General features: G+C 33.6%; 2 protein-coding genes across 3 annotated transcripts; one reads left to right on the top strand and one right to left on the bottom strand.

Moving 5' to 3' along the window:
* Window positions 1-9,241: 9,241 nt before the first annotated feature.
* LOC145011487 (uncharacterized) lies at window positions 9,242-13,662 on the top strand. The gene is made up of 5 exons (XM_078970218.1): window positions 9,242-9,355; window positions 10,372-10,470; window positions 10,598-10,695; window positions 11,100-11,416; window positions 12,966-13,662. The coding sequence occupies exons 2-5, from the start codon at window positions 10,462-10,464 to the stop codon at window positions 13,352-13,354; spliced, it is 813 nt and encodes a 270-aa protein (XP_078826344.1). The 5' UTR covers window positions 9,242-9,355; window positions 10,372-10,461; the 3' UTR covers window positions 13,355-13,662.
* A 783-nt stretch (window positions 13,663-14,445) lies between these two features.
* Window positions 14,446-18,875, bottom strand: EMB1974 (NHL domain-containing protein). Of its 2 annotated transcripts, none has more exons than XM_078971868.1 (17): window positions 18,645-18,875; window positions 18,416-18,536; window positions 18,176-18,267; window positions 17,942-18,089; window positions 17,701-17,839; window positions 17,519-17,612; window positions 17,286-17,426; window positions 16,900-17,000; window positions 16,633-16,746; window positions 16,316-16,542; window positions 16,163-16,221; window positions 15,899-16,075; window positions 15,702-15,825; window positions 15,550-15,608; window positions 15,313-15,458; window positions 15,082-15,243; window positions 14,446-14,862 (listed from the first exon to the last, which is right to left on the bottom strand). In XM_078971868.1, exons 1-17 carry the CDS (start codon window positions 18,661-18,663, stop codon window positions 14,626-14,628), a joined length of 2,160 nt encoding a protein of 719 aa, XP_078827994.1. In that variant the 5' UTR covers window positions 18,664-18,875; the 3' UTR covers window positions 14,446-14,625. The 2 variants fall into 2 exon arrangements, with proteins under 2 accessions (XP_078827994.1, XP_078827995.1); XM_078971869.1 differs by having other exon boundaries at window positions 18,176-18,277; window positions 18,649-18,873.

The raw sequence follows: 18,875 nt of genomic DNA, 5'->3' as shown, positions 1-18,875 counted from the left end.
TGTCTCCCATCATTAAGAGTTCCACAAAGCACAAAGCAAGTTGTAACACCCGGTTCCTGGTATGTATTTAAATTCAAGTAACTCCATGTTTCGCTCTAGAACTCGGCGAGTTTGAGGCCCAACTCGTCAAGTAGACTCGACTTTAGATCGGAGGGTTAAGTGACCTACTCGACGAGTCGAGTGACCAACTCGGCGAGTAGGACTGTCTGGATAAACCCTAATATTTGGGTTCGCACCCTATTTAAACAACTTATAACACCACAAACCAACCTCTATCGTCCCTCCCAAAGGGGGTTTGTGTTGGACTTGAAGACCAAAGGACTCTACGAGTTCAAGAACGAACTCGGCGAGTTCAAGACAACGTCCCAACCACATGAAGATGGACTCGAAAAGTTCAAGGAGAACTCAGCGAGTCATATACTAAACACCTTCATATGGATGAAGATGAACTCGACGAGTTCAAGTACAAACTTGGCGAGTCGGTTGAAGATAGTCTGATGTGTTATTGAAGGCGAACTTGTCGAGCTCTTGCTAGGCTCAACGAGTAGGGATGGGATTATGGAATTTTGTGGATATAGGGACTCGGCGAGTTGGTGGACCCACTTGGCGAGTCGAGTCAACCAGATGTTGACTTTGACCAAATGATTGACCGTTGTCCAAGGTGTTGATCTTGACTTTGTCTTGGACTGGAGTTGACCCTTGTAAGGGTTACGAGTATGGATTGATAAGTTAGAAAATTTGTTGTGTAGATATTGAGGATTCGAGGAGAGTTGGTTTTCATACCGAGATCGGTGCAGACACTACATGACTTTGAGGTGAGTTTTCTCCTACTAAGAGTGGGTCTATGGCTATAATTTCGGACCACAACTAAGAGTACTGGATAGTTGTCTTTGTGATAATTATTTAGTGTTGATATGAGATATGATTATTGTGCTTGATATGTTTATTGTGCTTGATATGTTTTAGCAGTAGTAGGGGGTGAAATAGTCCCCGGTTACTGGTTGAAAGATACTGATGGGGAAGGTAGCTCCCAGTTACCGATTGAAAGATATTGAAGGGAGGTTAGTTCCTAATTACCGGTTGAAAGATACCAAGGAGGAGCCCGGCTCCTGGCTATGCCCGAAAGTTACCGGTTGAAAGATACCGAATATTATGCATTATTTAGTATGGGTATGATGGGGGAACTCACTAAGCTTTGTGCTTACGGTTTTTAGTTTTGGTTTCAGGTACCTCTTCATCTAAAGGGAAGGAGTCGGCGGGGTAGCAATGCATCACACATTCACACATGATATTCTGCATTTGAGAAACCTGGGATTGTACTATGATATTATACTATTTACTAATATGGTTTTGAGACTAGTGATTTGTGACTTTATGTTTTTAAAGGATTTCAATGTTGTTTTCCGTTTATTTTTTTTACAAGTAAGATACTTTAAAACAAAAAAAATTGGGTCTCGGTTTTGGGATGTTACACAAGCAACATTCGGGAGTCAAATAACCTCCATCAACACATAAAACCACTCTAGTATACAACTCCACTCGCTCTATCCATAACTCAAAAGGCATCACCAAACTCAAGCAATCCTACCACTCATGGGTATCTAACTACTCTCTCAGTAGATTCCTCAAATACTCATCCAGGTATCTCTCCTAGATTGCTCCTCTACTCAAAGCTCTCTCTAAAAGATTCCTGCTAGGTACTCCTACTCAGCACATACCCAGAGTAAATAGTAGATAATATCAACCAATAGAATCCCCTAGGATAAGGCATCATGAATTAGGCAACTCTAGCTCTAAATTCCTGAAATTCCTAGCCTATTCTCTAGCATGCAGCTCTAATATCTCATAAGTATCTCATAATATAAACAAGTAATAGTATTTTGGGAAATCACCGTTCTAGATCTGGCTGATTGTACATATTGCTCTGTCTCGTTTTCTCTTTAAAACTCTTACTCATTTTAGAAAAATCATTTCATTTTAGAAAATATTTCTCAATCCTCAGTTTGAGTCTAGACATACCCAAGAGTACATCTAAATCCCGCAAACCAAGGCTCTGATACCAACTTGTAACACTCTAAATTTTCAAAAAAAAATCATTTTTAAATCCCATAATTCAATATCACATAATATCAAAATCATAATGTATCAAATGTCAAAAATACTATTTAACAAAAACAACTGATAATATCCCAGAATCCTCGACATAGTCTCAAACATGTGTGCACAATCAAGTTGGTGCCTTCTTGCGAACCTGAAAAGTACCTGAAACACATATCACACAACACGGTAAACACAAAGCTTAGTGAGTTCCCCAAAATACCACATACACAAATAATAAGCCTCTCATGTCTATAGCTCGGCATGGACCCTCCGGTCATGCATCTCGGTGAGGACCGTCCGGTCTCACGGCTCGGTGTGGACCCTTCGGTCATGTGTCTCAATGGGGACCCTCCAGTCCTATATCTCAGTGAGGACCCTCCGGTCTCACAGCTCGGGTTGGTCCCTCCGGTCCGATCTCAGTAACGCACAACATAATATAGCATATATCACAAAGAAAAAATGCATAATATCACATAACTCAATATAAACCCATAGGACCCTCTGGTCGATAACTCAAAGAAGACCCTCCAGTCACTCAGTATTACCACTCAGGTCTCTAGACTTTGCTTGATGGTTATGTCTTATGTTTGATTGGTATACCTAGCATGCTTGATTTAATAATTAGATTGCTAAAAATTCTTATTCTATGTACTTAATGACCATTTTTTTGCATGAGTTTGAACACCTAGTAATTTAATGAACATTAGATTATTAGAGCTAAGATCGAACCAATCTTAATTAAGGAATTGAATTAATAAATTAGGTTGTGCTAGAGAACTCATGTTATGACCATAATTTGTGTTTGTCAACCCAATCTTACATAGCTCCAATATTATTCAACAATTGATTATATGTTAAATTATATGTGACCATACATAGATCTACATGAATTAATTGATATTAGTAAATTTAGAACTGAATTGTTAATAATGTTTTAATTGGTAACCAACAGGAGTAGTCATAGTTAATTTATAAACCATTGAGGGAAAGTGGATTCGAACTAACAGAAGTGTTTTGTTTATTGATTGAATTGTGTTAAGAAATTAAGTTCATCCAAACTTTCAAAATTAGATAAAACCCATTACTTTGCTAGGAAATTAGGTTAATTTAATAGTAGATAAATTAATTAGTTAAAACCATTCTCTGTGTTCGACACCCGACTTACCCAAACTATTCTATAATTCGACTAGGTACTCTCCCTATGTGCATTTTAGTTAGTTAAGTTAGTTAGGTTCATAATTTAAAATTAGTAGGCACTTTTGTGCACATCGTGTACCCTATCTAGATTGTATGATGGCCTAATAGTGTAAGGCCAGCAAAATTAGGCTAGGCATTTAAGATATAATATAAGTTTCATATTCAACCGAATCGTCTGTAAATCGTAAAACTAAGTGTTCCAAAATTTATATATATATATATATATATATATATATATATATATATATATATATATATATATATTATTTATAAAGCACACATCGTCCTGATCCCGAAAATATAAATTTCGTAGAAATCTGACTCCATATGAATTAGATATGATTTTTGTAAGATATAAAAGTCAGGCGCGCATAAGGAATGTGTGACGTTAACAGCTACGAAGAGAATTGTTGACTTTTAGCTAAATACACCAAAAGAACAAACGTATTACTCTTCAATATAGGAATTTTGAGAAAAAAAATGTCAAAAACAGAGTCCGTACGAGAGAATTATGATTTTAGCAAAATCATATAATCTTATAAATATAGGGACGCAAAATAAAGTCAGAATTAGCTTATGGAGTCAAAATGAAAGTTGTAGATCTCATCGAGAGTTTTTCGGGGATATAAAGAACGTCGAAAATGGAGTCTGTATGAAGAAGTTATGGAATTTACAAAATATGTGATTTGTGCCTCGTGCAGTGTGCACCAAGTGCGTCGCATGTGCTTTTAGAAGGTGAAAACGCGGACCACACAAAGTCCGACATGTGGCACAAGGTGGCTTGGAGATGTAGCCTTAAAATCGGTGATGTGCACCCCTTTTGCATGTCATGTGACATTCCAAATTTCACGGCCAGAAAAGACCGATTTGTTTATGCTTTGTTTTATAAAATCAGAGTAATCTTTTGATTAAAAGAGTTGCGGAATTTGTTCCCAAAACAAAATATGATAAAATTTATCAAAACATTTCTCAAAGAGAATGTATTTTCATTAAATAACAAAATCTCGGGATGTCATGTTCCGATACAGACACATAAGCATAAACAAAACTTACATTTATTTACACTAATGATTTACATCTCCTTTAATCTCTCAGTGAAATGTGTCTTCGTATTGATACCTGTGATACAAAGAAAACTGAGTGGGTTAGGCTTGGGAGCCTGGTGAGTATATAGGGTTTTCAACCCACAATAATATAATTATTATATTCAATTATCAAACAATTAACCCAACTACTCATCCCTATTATCTTCTTTACTCTTAAGGTTTTACCCTAAGAATCAACTATCCTTCATTCACTCATTCCTAAGGATTGACCTAAGGAATTGGCATGAAGTCCATTGCTGCCAAAGTTTATCTATCAGATACTAAATCCATAGCTATCAGGTGCTAACTCCATAGTCACCAAGGTTTACTCCACAAGCGCTAACTCTATAGTCGCCAAGGTTTACTCAATAAGCGCTAACTCCATAGTCGCCAAGGTTTACTCAGCATGCGCTAACTCCATAGTCGCCAAGGTTTACTCAACATGGATCTTTCATCACACATCAACTATTCCATCTACCCATGTTCTACCCAACATATTTGTAGATATAAAGCATATATACATGTTAACTCATTTAAAACCTATATAAAACATTCATTCCACATCCATCTCAAGTAAACAAATATATATAAACACATAACACGTATTCCATAGCAAATATTTCATATCTATGTGTTAGAAGAAAGTAACTACACACTCACTTGATCAAAATATGATCGGACATCACTACGACTCTAAGAGTAGTACTTCTTTGGTGAAACTAGAAGATCTTCACACACCGGGCTTCTTGCAGGCAGAGCTTTAGCTTGGAAACTCTTTTCTTCTCGGGATCTTCGGGCTTCAGGACTTGCTTTGTGTCTTGGGATAAAACCAGGGCTTCAGGGGGTTAAAATAGGGCTTAGAGAGGGTATCGGGAGTGGGAGAGTAAGGGAGGAGCAACCAAAATCGATTGATCTTTGATTTCTATTTATAGGGTCATTTTTCTGGACTCACGTCATGAATCACAAATATTCACATCGTGAGTTCAATAGTCATCAGGTGCGTCATCGCAACTTGCGTCTGGCAGGCTCCAGAAGTCATAAATACTGAGTTCACGTCGTGAACACTGTATTCACGTCGTGAACTTTGACAGTTTTGGGGTTTCACGCCCCGAACTTCAGAAATTCATAACTTTCGCATAAAAACTCCATTTTCGATGTTCTTTATATCCACGCATAGGTGAGATTATGCTCTACAACTCTCGTTTAGACTTCGTCGGCTAATTTTGACTTTATTTTTACTATATTTTTATTATATTATTTTTAGTAGGTCGGGATAGGAAAACTCCATTAGAAATCCATAACTTCTTCGTCTGACGTCGGTTTTCATCTGTCTTTTCACTGTTGGGATACTATTGATGAGATCTTAGATTCTCGTTTAGATCGTTTCGGCTAGAAATCACTCGATCTCATATTCAAACTTCGGGCAGTATACTGCTAATGCTGAAACTTCAAAAAATCATAATTTCCTCATATGAAGTCAGATTTAGACGTTCTTTTTATGCACGCTCTCGGTTTAATGTATTCTAAAACTTTCATTTAGATCACTAAGGCCAAATATCGCTCTAACGTAAATTCACTATTTATCTCGCGTTGTGTCGTGTCGGTTCTATCGCAAAACTTCGACAGGTCATAACTTCTTCGTTGTAACTTGGATTTCGGCGTTCTTTATATGTACGGAATGCTTGTAACATATACTATAACTTAGTTAAGATTAATCAATCTAAATAATCTTCCATCAAAAAGTCATTTTTGATGCTTATCGTCTCTAAATTGACTAGCCCAGATCTACGGGCGTTACATGTCACGCTCCCTAAAAACGGTTATAAATATGAGGCCAAGCCTCATTCCCTTCCCACACCTCCCAAGATCTTCTCCCTCGAGTTGAGTTCGATTTTAGTCCGTTTTCCCTTAGTTTTAGTCTTCGGCGAACCCTACGACCCCTGAAGTATTAGTAGCTAGTGAGTAGAAGCTTTGCCAATGCAATTTCCTAACTTTTATGAGGAAAAGTCTCTGTAAGTTAAGCTACACTCTAGTCTTTTCAGTGTAACTTATATTTATAGTCATCAGTCATCATTATGAACCTATAAATAAGATTTATCAGTAATTCCATGTAATTATACTGATCGCTCTACTTACGGGAAAAGTGTCTAGAATGATCAAGTTGGCTTGGTTGTTGGATTTCAAAAAAGCTATCGTGCCGAAATGGTCCTGCCTCCCATCTGTCCTGCCTGACTGATCCTTACTTGATAGATCTTGATGTAGACATTGGAATTTAGTGTGTAATTTATATTACACCTATTATGGTCATAAGGCTTACGAAACTAGACTAAGGCTTAGTAGTCTATGCGTTTAGGTCTTTTCAAAGTATGAAATGAAGCTCTGTCAAAATTGTCAGTCATCTACTTTATCAAGTGAGTGTATAGTTATTTTCAAACTTACACATAGATAGAAGTATTCTAATTGCTTAAATGCTATGTGCGCTATTTTTGTTGTGTTTAATATATCTTCCTATAGTAATCTTCAATACTAATAAAAGAATAGTTATTAATGTCACTTTTCATTTTCTTATAATTTATGTTTTCTTTTTAAATGCTCTATAAAAATGACACTTGACATTTTTCTCATTTTTTTTAATTTTTTTTTAAGTATTGATATTGATAATAAGTTAGGCAATTATTTATTTGATTCCTAATTTTTAGTAAAAATTTTAATTCTTATTGAAGAAGTTTCGCTTATGATTGTCGATAACAAATTGTATTTCTATATTTAAAATCCTACAAAATCATGTTTAATTAATAATTTGTTTAATTAATAATTTATTAAAAATAGTTGATTAATAATCATGAGATTTACTATAAGATTTTAATTATTTTTATAATCGTAGTTCCCACAGACTATAACCTAGTTTGTATAATATGATATGATTGTTACTTGATCTAATCATATACTTGATAACACAATTGGGTAGTAAACGGTTGTGCGTAATAATAAATGAGAGGTTGTGCTTGAATCGTGTAAATTAGTGGTTGTGATAGGTTGAGTGAGAGTTGTGAAAATTAGTAAGTCGTGACCTGTCGTGCCTAGCCAAGTACTATTGTATTGTTGTGCCTAACCAAGTACTATTATACCGCCGTGTCTATCCAATGACTATTGTACTCTCGTGCATATCTAAGTATTTTTGTATTGTCATGGTTATCAAAGTACTCTGTCAATCTAAGTACTTTTGTACTATTGTGCTTAACTAAAATGTTATCATACTGCCGACATAGATCTCTTAGGAAAGATCTCTCGAGATCACCATATCAGGATTAGAAAGTGAGTATAACGGGAATGGAGAATGGGGTTATTTGAATGTTGAAGAATATATAGTTAAATATTATGATATTATGGGTTGAAACTTTTATGTATCCCATCAGGTTTCTCAACCTGATCCACTCAGTTAATTTGTATCACATGTATCAATGCAAAGATACATTACACTGAAAGATTAAAGGGGATGTAGATCATTAGTGTAAATTAATGTAATGTATGTTTATGTTTATGTTTTGCATTAGTTATGACATCCGAAATTTTAAAAGAATATCAATATCGAATGTGTTCTTCGGAAATGTTTAATGTTAATGTTATCTCACATTGAAATAATATTTTTTGGACCACTTCTGCAACAAACGAAATACTCTGTTTTAAAATAAACATAAAAAAATTAAAAATGACCGTAAATTTAGGGATGTCACAAATAGATTGAAAGAATACATATACGATAAAAGTTTAAGCCAACAATGAAGTCGAGTGGTTTTTATAAACAACTATGTACTAGTACTTTGAAATCGAGATCATATAGACTTATAAGTTTGGTATATGATACAAAGTCATTTATTGCAAGGTTTGTCATCATCTATCTAACACAACTAAAAGGGATTAACACCGACATAGAAAAAAACATTTATGTTGGGATTTTCGATTCAATTATATTGCAAGGTTTGTCATCATCTATCTAACACAACTAAAATGGATTAACACTGACTAAGAAAAAAACATTTATGTTGGGATTTTCGATTCAATTAAAGCGAGTTTTGATATTTTCTTTTCGATCGAATAAAGCAATCAAATTAGCAAGTGAATATACATACTTGTTAAAGTGAAAAAGTCCATGAAAACAAAAAAAAATAAAAAATAATAATAAATATTTGATGGATTGCAAATACATATTATATGTATAATTAAAAGTGGGAGGTAATAGTAAAGTTTTGGCTGTGATATTACTTTTGGTCTAATATTTTCTACGATTTATCAATTTTGTCAATTCTCTAATATTAATTACAATAAACCACAATATTTTCTATAATTTAACAGTTTTGGTCTCTTCTTTAATATTAATTTTTATTTTTCAACATCTAACCACCATAGTTTCTGTATTTTGTCAACTTTGGTTCCTTACGTATATTCTAAAAAATTATCTCATAAACAAACATGAACTATGAAATCTGAAACAACCATGAAAACAATAAAAAAATTCTCGATACATAGCAACGCGAGAGCACACCCTCTAGTTGGAATGAAAACTATAAATATCTTATATAATTAATCAAAACTTACATATGCTATAAATAGCATGGTATATTAACATACAATTAGATATGGTTTGGTTAAAAAAAAAAAACCTAAACTTTTGTTTTTTAAAACAAAATCAAATAACCGTCTATTCAAATAAATTATGTTTGTCCCTAACGAAGATATATGAAGCAAATTTATCAATTATCCAAGTTTGCAAGTTACAAGTTAATCAAGGGACTATATATGTAACAAGCTACTAAACCAAATAAGAGGCCACATTTAACCCATGTTTTCCATACGTTGATAGATTTTATAATACGATGGATCCACTCGCTCGTGATTTCTTCTCGTACCGTTTATAAATTTCTCTTCAAATTTTGTTTCCTCTCTGATTTCTTGTTTAAAACAGAACATTTCAGGTATGATCTAGATCGTCTTTTTTCCGGATTCATCTGTTCTTTCTCGATGCTTTTGTTTGTTCGTCATTTATTAATTGAATTTCTTTCTTTTATTCATAATTCTTCCGCAAGAGATTGATTCTGTATGTATAATTCTATCATATGTGTAAGCGACTATGTATGTTTTCGTTGTTGTTGATCGGCATTTTATTGTTTCTACAATTTGAATGTGATTTGCGTAAGGGTGAAAGCCTCTTAGATAGGAGGTCACATTAATTATTAATTAACTTGGTGAATCTAATATCTAACAACTAACCAAACGTTCAAATAAAAATTTATGGTTTATTTTTGTGATGAGATCAATTGCTTCTTATGAGAAGATATAGATTTATATTCTCATTTTCTGATGTCAATTTTGAAGATAATATATTACTCATTTGACTTGATCACCAAATATCAATTGATGACATTATCTTGGCAATGAGATTGTAACATTTTGATAAATTATCGTTCATTATACCAATTCCGAAAAGCATTTCATATAAAATTTTCGAATGCTTTGCATGTATGTACCATAAACACATTCTTCAAACCTATTTAATATTCTATAAACGAAAATTTTAGTGTCGGATTGTTTTGATACTATCATTGTGTTGTCTTTTAATTTTTTTGTTAATTCACTTTAACATTATAGTCACTAGGTAGACCAAGCATGAGGTCCCACTTTAACCTTGTATCATATTCGCCTTGAGATATCTTCATGGGCTAAATTTGTAAGAGAGTTCTCGGGTTGAATTTATCGTTTTAGGTAAAATAACTAGTATTTATATTCTCTGGGTTTGTGTGACCCAATGTGATAATCAGAACGTCATTCGGCTAGACATAATAAAATCTCTACGCTCTCGTGATCATGTGAACTATGTTAAATATTGTGTCTTATTTTTGTTTTGCATAAGAACTCTCTTTTGTGGAATTATCGAAACGGTTATTGAAGTGCTTAAACCCTAATACTCTTGTTAAATTGTTTGTTTGAACAGAATTCTATCATAGTTCTGCTTAGTGAAGACATCAGAAACAACACAATTTAGCACCCGACCAAACTTTTGCTTAAATTTGATCGTTGAAAGATGACTGAGGTATGATGTTTAAAGTGCCCCATTAATTATTAAATGTTTATATGTCAAAGCAAATGTCATGCCTTGTGGAACTTATATAATAACGATAACATGATGCATATCACTTTTGAAATCCATCCATATATAGGAGGTTGAAAAGGTGAGCTTGCATGTCTACGACTTAAGCCAAGGGCTAGCTAAACAGGTCTCCACTTCGTTGTTGGGGAAGGCTATTGAAGGCATATGGTGTGTATCGTTCCTAATTTTCTTCCTTTATCATACATTTATTATAATTAATACATCCCTCATACCACTATACCATGAAATCTTTTTGTTTAAAAAAAATGGAATTTTTTTGTAAAAAATAGTGCATAACCTGGAATCTTTTTGTTAAAATCGTGGATACTTTAGAATCTTGTTGTTAAATTAGTGTTGAACATGTAACCTTTTTGTTAAACTATATAGTACATACCCTAGAATCCTTCTTTTAAACATAGTACATACCATCAATTCCATTAGAATCTTTTTGCTAAAACGATACATACCCTGGAATCTTTTTCTTAAAATAATCCATACCCTCAAACTTTGCTGTTGAAATATATTTTGTTGAAATAATATTTGCATATATATATACCTGAAAATGAACACAGGCACACGGGAATAGTGGTATATGGTATAGAGTATTATTTTGGTGGTGGGATACTAGAGACTCCAGTTGGAACAGCACCATATGGGACTCCAATTGAAATGATTGAGCTTGGTGTCACCAAGATTAAAAAAGATGACTTTGTGTCTTATTTAAAGGAAATAAGTCCTCGTTACACACATGAAACATACAATTTACTGAAGCATAATTGCAATACTTTTAGCAATGAAGTTGCACAGTTTCTTGTTGGCACCACCATCCCGCAGTACATTCTTGACCTCCCTAATGATGTCATGAACTGTCCACTCGCCCCTCTAATGCGTAAGTCATCAACTAATCTTGCTTCTGTTTGGTATGATGGAATCAGATTTAAAGTAATGGAATGGATTATTACATTACATATACCTGGGCCTGGAAATAGAGTGGGTTTTGACCCTGATCCGATCCATACCCTTAACAATTATATGGGTTTGGAGCGTAGTTTTTGATCCATTTACCCGTTAACGACCCGTACCCGCTAACCCTTTTATTAAAAGGGTCGGGTATGGATCATCATCGATCCGCTCCATTTATAACCCGCCCCATATAAGATTTAGAAATATAAATTTATATTTTATATTGCCTAAAGTTTACATTAAATTTCAATCCGAAGTTCAAAGAGAAAAGCCCAAAGACTAAATGATTTTTACATAGGACTCGAGGACTCAACTTCTAGACTTCTACTATTCTCCTAAGAGTCTTGATTTCATTTCATTTATATTTCATCATGTCATCACCAATTTCTTATAAATCAATAAGGTCATTTATCAACCGGAAGAAAGTTTGTAATTGCTATTCTCTATCAATGCAATCGACGGTCAAAAACCAATCGGAAGAAACTAAAATAATGATTCTAATTCCAATAGAAAGTCACATAATCTGTTTTCTAAATCAAAACTTAGTTTTATTTAATAAATGTGATTTTATGATTTAAGTAAAATGTGTTTGATTATTGAAAAAACCTACGGGTTACGGGACGGGTTTGGATGTTTGCTGATTCGGTGGATAAGGGTATGGGTTTGATTACTCAAAACCCTGCGGGTTACGGAACGGGTTTGGATCGGATTTTGAAATTTGTTAAAAGGGTTTGGATCAAGGTTGATTCGCTCCAAACCCGCCCCATTGCTAGGCTACATATACCATCATCATGTTTGGTTGACTTGAAAGAATGTAGCTGTGATTCAAAGATTAGAGAACTAAATGAATTTGATAAATAAAGAAAAAGTTGTTAGACTTTCGGGAACTTTTGGCTTTTAGTTTTTAACAATAAGCTTCGTTTTGACAGTGGAGCTTTTAGTTTTTAGTTTAAATAACAAATTTCAAATCTAAAAGTTATTTCATGTAGCGTTCAGAAAAAAAGCTATCGAGCATTTTTAATCAATATCCAAAATTACCGTTAATAAGATTAACATAATCTCTTTTAATTGCCTTTTTATGTAATTTTACAACACAACATAAACATATTTCATGTCATAAAAAAATAATTAATCATTTTAATAAAATTGTTTTCATAAATAAAAAGTTTAAACATATTTCATGTCATAAAAAAATAATTAATCATTTTAATAAAATTGTTTTCATAAATAAAAAGTTAAATATTATCGGTTGTTTGACATAACGAGTTGTTAGCTTTTATTAGTAGTCCATACTTTTAAATGTGTATAATTACATAAAAACTAAAAACTAAAAACTCTGAAGTAAGCCTTTGTTCCCTCTTCGATTAATGCATAGAAAAAACTACGTGAACTTTAATTTTGGTACTTTTGTGTTATTTAAGTAACATACATGAAATATGAAATGATTAACGCTAAAAAATGAGTATATATTGCAGTGCCGATGATACAAAATCTGGAGTCTCAGTTGAGGGACAATGAAGTCCCGCAAGTCCTTCAACTCGTAGCACCGTTACCAGCATCAGAAGGCAGCAAAGGCCAAGGATCAGAGGTGATACCCAAGAAGATTCATGAACCCCTGGTTGATCCACTTGGAAATGCTCGGACTCAAGTGCAAGATGACATCGCTAAGGAGTTTGCTGCACTTAGGGCTCAGGGAACCCTAAGTCCCAGTGAAGCTGCTGCACTTGCCACCAGGAATGTCATGCAAAAATATGGATTCTTGGATTCCGCTTCCAATTCCAATTCAAATGCTATTTCCGATTCCAAGTCTGAATCCAAGTCCGATTCCAAGTCCAATTCCAAGGCCGATTCCAAGTCCAGTTAAAACTTGGTTAGTTTTAACGGCGTCTTTCTGATTTTTTTAACCTTCTGTTCGTGTGTAGAACGATCGATGGGACAAAAATATTAAGGGCGTTTTGTTTTGTTTTGTTTTGTAGCACGGCTTTTAAGAAACATCTGTATGGACCATTTTGTCAAATAATGTCCTCCTTGCACTTGAAAATTGTAACAGTTTTTTGAACTCCTTTCAATTGTCTGATTAGTTGTTATTTTATGGTGAATTGATTCGGAATGGATTGGATTGACTTGGCTTGGCAAGATTTCTAATTTTGTTCCTGTGGGGTTTATATTTCACTTTTGGTGAAAATAATTTGTTAAATTAAATGTTGTAATTTGAATATAAGAGGACAAAACAAAAGAAGACCTTATAGGCCAACTAATGTAACTTTATCCGACAAAGTTAACACCATATTGTGCTCTAAAGTGTTACTAAATAGAAACAAAAATGTATAATTTATTTGTTACTAACAAATGGCTTCATGTATGTTGCAATATCATCTTAGTTTTTTGTATCTATCAGTTTTGTCACAGTACATGCTCAACTTGTCATTCAGGTGGAATGAGTTACCATGTTGAAAACAGAAAACAAATAAATAAATGCACCAAATAGAAGACATCATAAACATAAAACTAACAAAGCACAACTTCAGCACCAATTTATTACTTGGGTTAATTTCACAAAACGCATTACATTTTTTCAATCTTTTAATCAAAAAAAAAAATCATTATTTTACATTTATTTATTTATTGGAAAAACATTGACATTTTGAAAATTTTGCAGTTTTGCCATTGACATTTTTTTGGCAATTCACCCCCTCTTGAGAGTCCGTAGCTAAACTCTGGAGGGTTAATTTCTAACTAATAATTAAATATCTTTTACATCTTTCAATAACAACGAAATATATATATATATATATATATATATATATATATATATATATATATATATATATATATATATATATATATATATATGCTTGCTAATCCCCCAAAAAAAGTTACAAAGTGGGATTTAAAATGTATAATATAATTACTGACCAATTGCCTTGTAACAAAAATAAAAGAAGAAAAAAGTAATGAGTCAGAATAAAAGTTAGTAATTTCAATTTTCAAGTAACGATTATTAAAGTACAAAATTTTCTTTTGATTGCCCAAAACAAGTGATTTGAAAAACATTTCTTACCAAAAGATGAGGTGGCAAACCACCAGCCTCCCCAAAGGGACAAAAAAATAATTATATAACACAAACAAGTGCAGTTACTTGAGAGAAACATTAACTTGTATAGCAGATTCTGTCAAAATTATGTCTTTTGAGTTGTCTGCTTTTGGGTGGTCAAGTGAATTGATCTTTAACTTCACATGTAATGGCCTCAAAAAGACGTTGTTACCCTTCCCACTCAGGTTTAAAGCATCTATCAATCTACCCACCTCCTGCTTCTTCTTAGAATCATCACCGCTTTTAATTCTCAAGTACAATGCAGCATTGATAATAACCTGGAAGAAAATCAAACACCTATTTTTTGACTGCTGGAAATCATAACCTACTTTACTCTTTTTTACAACTTGTAAAATGTAATTTATTTTTTGATCCATAATAGCAACATTCTTTACACACAATAGCAACTGCTATTATGGAAAAAACAATATAAGTAGGAACCAAAAATGGATATGCTTGAAGAAGAAGAAGAAGAAGAAGAAGAAGAAGAAGCATACCTCACTTGTTCCTGGGCTAGTATTCACAGCACAATCAATGAATACATTCCCATCTTGCACTCTGGAATCAGACATATTTTTATCCTCTTCAGCATCCACTTGTTTTTGTGTTAAAGACGCAAGTTCATCTAACTCATCATACCATTGTTGGGCCACACCAACCTGCATTCATTTCAGGGTAATTAATATTTTAAGAAAACGAAAGGGCAAATTTGTAAATTGTAATTGAACCTTCTCTGTGGATTCAGCTTTGTTCTCGGCTCCTAAAGTTTCAGTGGCAGTGCCTCTTGTTTGGCGCCAAATACAAGCTTCATCTAGCGGCTCCACAAGCTCTGTATCTTGAGGGATTTCTACTTTCATCCTTATGTCTATCCTGCCTGTTTGTTTCATAACCCTTTTTTTACTAAACAAAAACAGAAACAATGATCATGTGAAAGAGCATGTAGATAGAGACAGGTAATTAATTACCTGGTAACAAGCTGAAATGTTGAATATGATCCAGGGGAAGTCCCGCGACACCAAAACCACTGTCACATCGGTAGAAAAAGGTATACATACATGAGTGTCCTAAACGGGTCGGGTCGGGTCATGGGTCATAGAAATAGAATAAGATTACTCACGCAGCATAAGCTGATTCCATAGGGGGCACCAACCAGTATGGCAATCCAAGCATTCCAAAATTTGAAAACTCAAAGCTTGTCATTGAGTCACAAGTTTTGTTGTATTTCAGCACCACCTGACCATCTAACCACTCTTGTTGCTTAGAGGATATTGTAGTTCATTAATTAAAAAAAAATAAGAAGAAGAAATTATTTACCTGTGTCACAAATTACGATATTGTCCTGAAAAGTTGCCACGGAAGAGAGCAGACCTGCATGTGAAATACCCTCGACCGAGAAATTATTTTGTGGAAGCTGACTAGGCGGTATTTCTTTTACAAGGGATGATTTCTCCTTTATCAAATGTCCGCAGATCTCTATAATCTTTGCAGATCCTTCACAGCATAATAAAAGATTAATAATTAACAACATAATTAATCACAGATGTCGAAAGATCATAATTTGGATAATAAAAGTCAAACCTTTGACCACTTCTTTAATGATACCAGATGACAGATCCAAGATCCATAAAGTTTCTAAACTGCATGAAATAGGAGATTAACATTTAACACTTAACAGTTAACAGTATATCATGTTAATTAAAATATGACATGTAAAATGTGGTTTAGGTTTACCTGTGGTTGAGAATAAAGAGGTCGTTTTCCAATGACTTGAGAAGATGCCAGGGGTAAAAAAGTAATTTAGGATCAACTTCCTCAGAATTTGAAGGAATGTCTTTCGTACTCCAAAGTTTATCAATGATCCAACTAACTAAACCACTTTTTGTCTCACTGACATTAGGTTTTGGATATAATGTCTCAACTGTCCTGCTCTCCATATCAGCTCTCCTTATAGCATGATTCTTTCATCACATGAAAAGTAAAAACCATAATAAGACTATATCACCTATAAACACAGTTGTATTTGTAATTACTCATTTAAAAAAGAATACCTCTGAGTCAACAAAATAGAGGTAATCATCCTCATTGTGATAAAACAAAGCAGCAGGGCGGATTATTTTGGATGATTCAAACTCTCCATCTTCAAATCCAGGTGAAGATCCAATCTGAAATATATATATATATATATATATATATATATATATATATATATATATATATATATATATATATATATATATATATATATTATTAGCATAAGCTTTTAGCTGCTCAAAATTGAAATGCTATGTGAGTTACAAATGGAACTCCTTACATACACAATCTAAGATATTTCCATTGCCATCAAAGACAATTATACGGTGGTGATTTGTGTCAGAAAGAAACAACCGTTCATTAACTTCATCAACCTCAATGCAACCTGCAAATCATATTACTACAACATTAGGTAAAATATAGTTTCTTTTTAAGCAAATTACGTAAAATAGCAACGTACTTTACTCATTTTACCAATATAGACAATGTACTTTTTAACTATGTTGCTATTATGAATAAAAAGTAAAGTACAATGCTATTACCCACAATTTGCCCTTCCTTTTTGACTGAATGGAGAAACAACGAATTAATACAGAAAATCAGGGAAAAAATGCTTTTTTTAATAAATTTTGCCCTCATTTACTTTTCCTTCTAGTGTTAACTACTTTACCTGGAAAATAAAGAAGTAAATTCTGCAATGGGGAACAGAGATATGGTTCCTTTAAAGCATCAAGTGGCTTTACCCAACTGCCTCTCAGATTATGCAACAATCCTGGTTTTTCTTTCTGTTGAAAGATTAACTCCTTAATGGCTGCAGGTTTTGCATCACAACAAAATACATAAATAGAAAAGTAATATGACAAAACCCGAAATTTAAACAAATAAAAGTGAAAAATAGGGCACCTGTCTCGAGAATTTCAAAATCCACATCCTTGTCATGCAAGAGTAGAGGACCTTCCATACCTTTAAATATTATGTAGCCCATTTTATCAGACATCTACAAACAAGGATATAATCATATAAACAATACAACAAAAAAAGATTCTTACAAACACTGAAGATCCATCTGGCAATATAAATATTACCTCAGAAAGAGATTTGGTCGAGACTAAAATAGGAAATGTGATGTATTCACTCATGATAGTCTTTGCTAAATGAGAACAAACAACATCACTGCTAACTGATTTACAGACTTGAAATCCCATAACATTGAGGGAAGGATGCCTGGAATGATAAACATATAGGAAAATGAATATCAATAAGTTTTAAAATTTGATGTAAGTAAAGCAAAGAAGCCAATGATAACTATATAAACTATTTTCAGACCTTTGTTGAAGTGATTTTACTTTTTCAAACATAAAGGTTGAATTGTGGCCTGATTCAAGAAAAGCACCAGCAACAACTAAGAAGACTCCATTTTTCCCGGTTAAATCCTTGGTGGTAGTGCTTCTATTGAACCAACAATGAGAGGGACCTATATATTTAAGATAAACTATCTATCAGCCACAAAATTCCATTGCACACGTATGTATAATCCAAGAAATGAATAAGGAATTATACCTTCGAGCTCGTTAAGACTAGATCTGATGAAGGTCGACAATAGATCGACCTCTGAAGGAGACGTTCTACATGATTCTGGTACAGTTGAAAACCTGAAAGAAGCTGTCGTTGGTGAATTAGGAAAGTAAAGCAACCCCTTATCAGTGAAGCTGAGTGATGGAATTTTACTTCAAAGAATCCAAATATATCATAAAAACGGACAGTTTGAAGAAACCTTTAACGGGAAGAAAACAGATTTACCTATGAGTATGTTGTTTATGTATTAATCCACCATTGTTGATTTTCCGGCATGAATATAGAGCAACCGAGTTGAGTACCCGTCTGGATGTTTGATACTTCCTTAATATATGATACCATCTACCTAAAACAATTATAACAAAATCTGGAATTCATCAGAATCAATGCCATCATCAAACTTAATGACTGAAGTTTGAATGTGCATAACCAAATTGGGAGGCGAAAACATTACCTACTGATCGCATCACCATAGTCGTACTCGTGTAACAATGTACGACTCTTCTTTCCCCAGGCGTTGAATTTATTAAAAACCCAAATCGAATCTGATTATAAAGTCGAAGCCGAATTTGGCTGCATATAATTGAATCAAAGCAATTCACAAGGAAAGGGGCTTGTAAAAAAAATTGAAAAAACTCTGGGAATGATGCCCCTGTTATGCATTTTTTCCTCTAAACCCCTTTCC

Source organism: Lactuca saligna, chromosome 8, assembly GCF_052625555.1.
Source record: "Lactuca saligna cultivar CGN05327 chromosome 8, ASM5262555v1, whole genome shotgun sequence".
Classification (NCBI taxonomy): domain Eukaryota; kingdom Viridiplantae; phylum Streptophyta; class Magnoliopsida; order Asterales; family Asteraceae; genus Lactuca; species Lactuca saligna.
The sequence above is the reverse complement of the archived record's forward strand: the minus strand, read 5'-3'. Positions and strand labels throughout refer to the sequence as shown.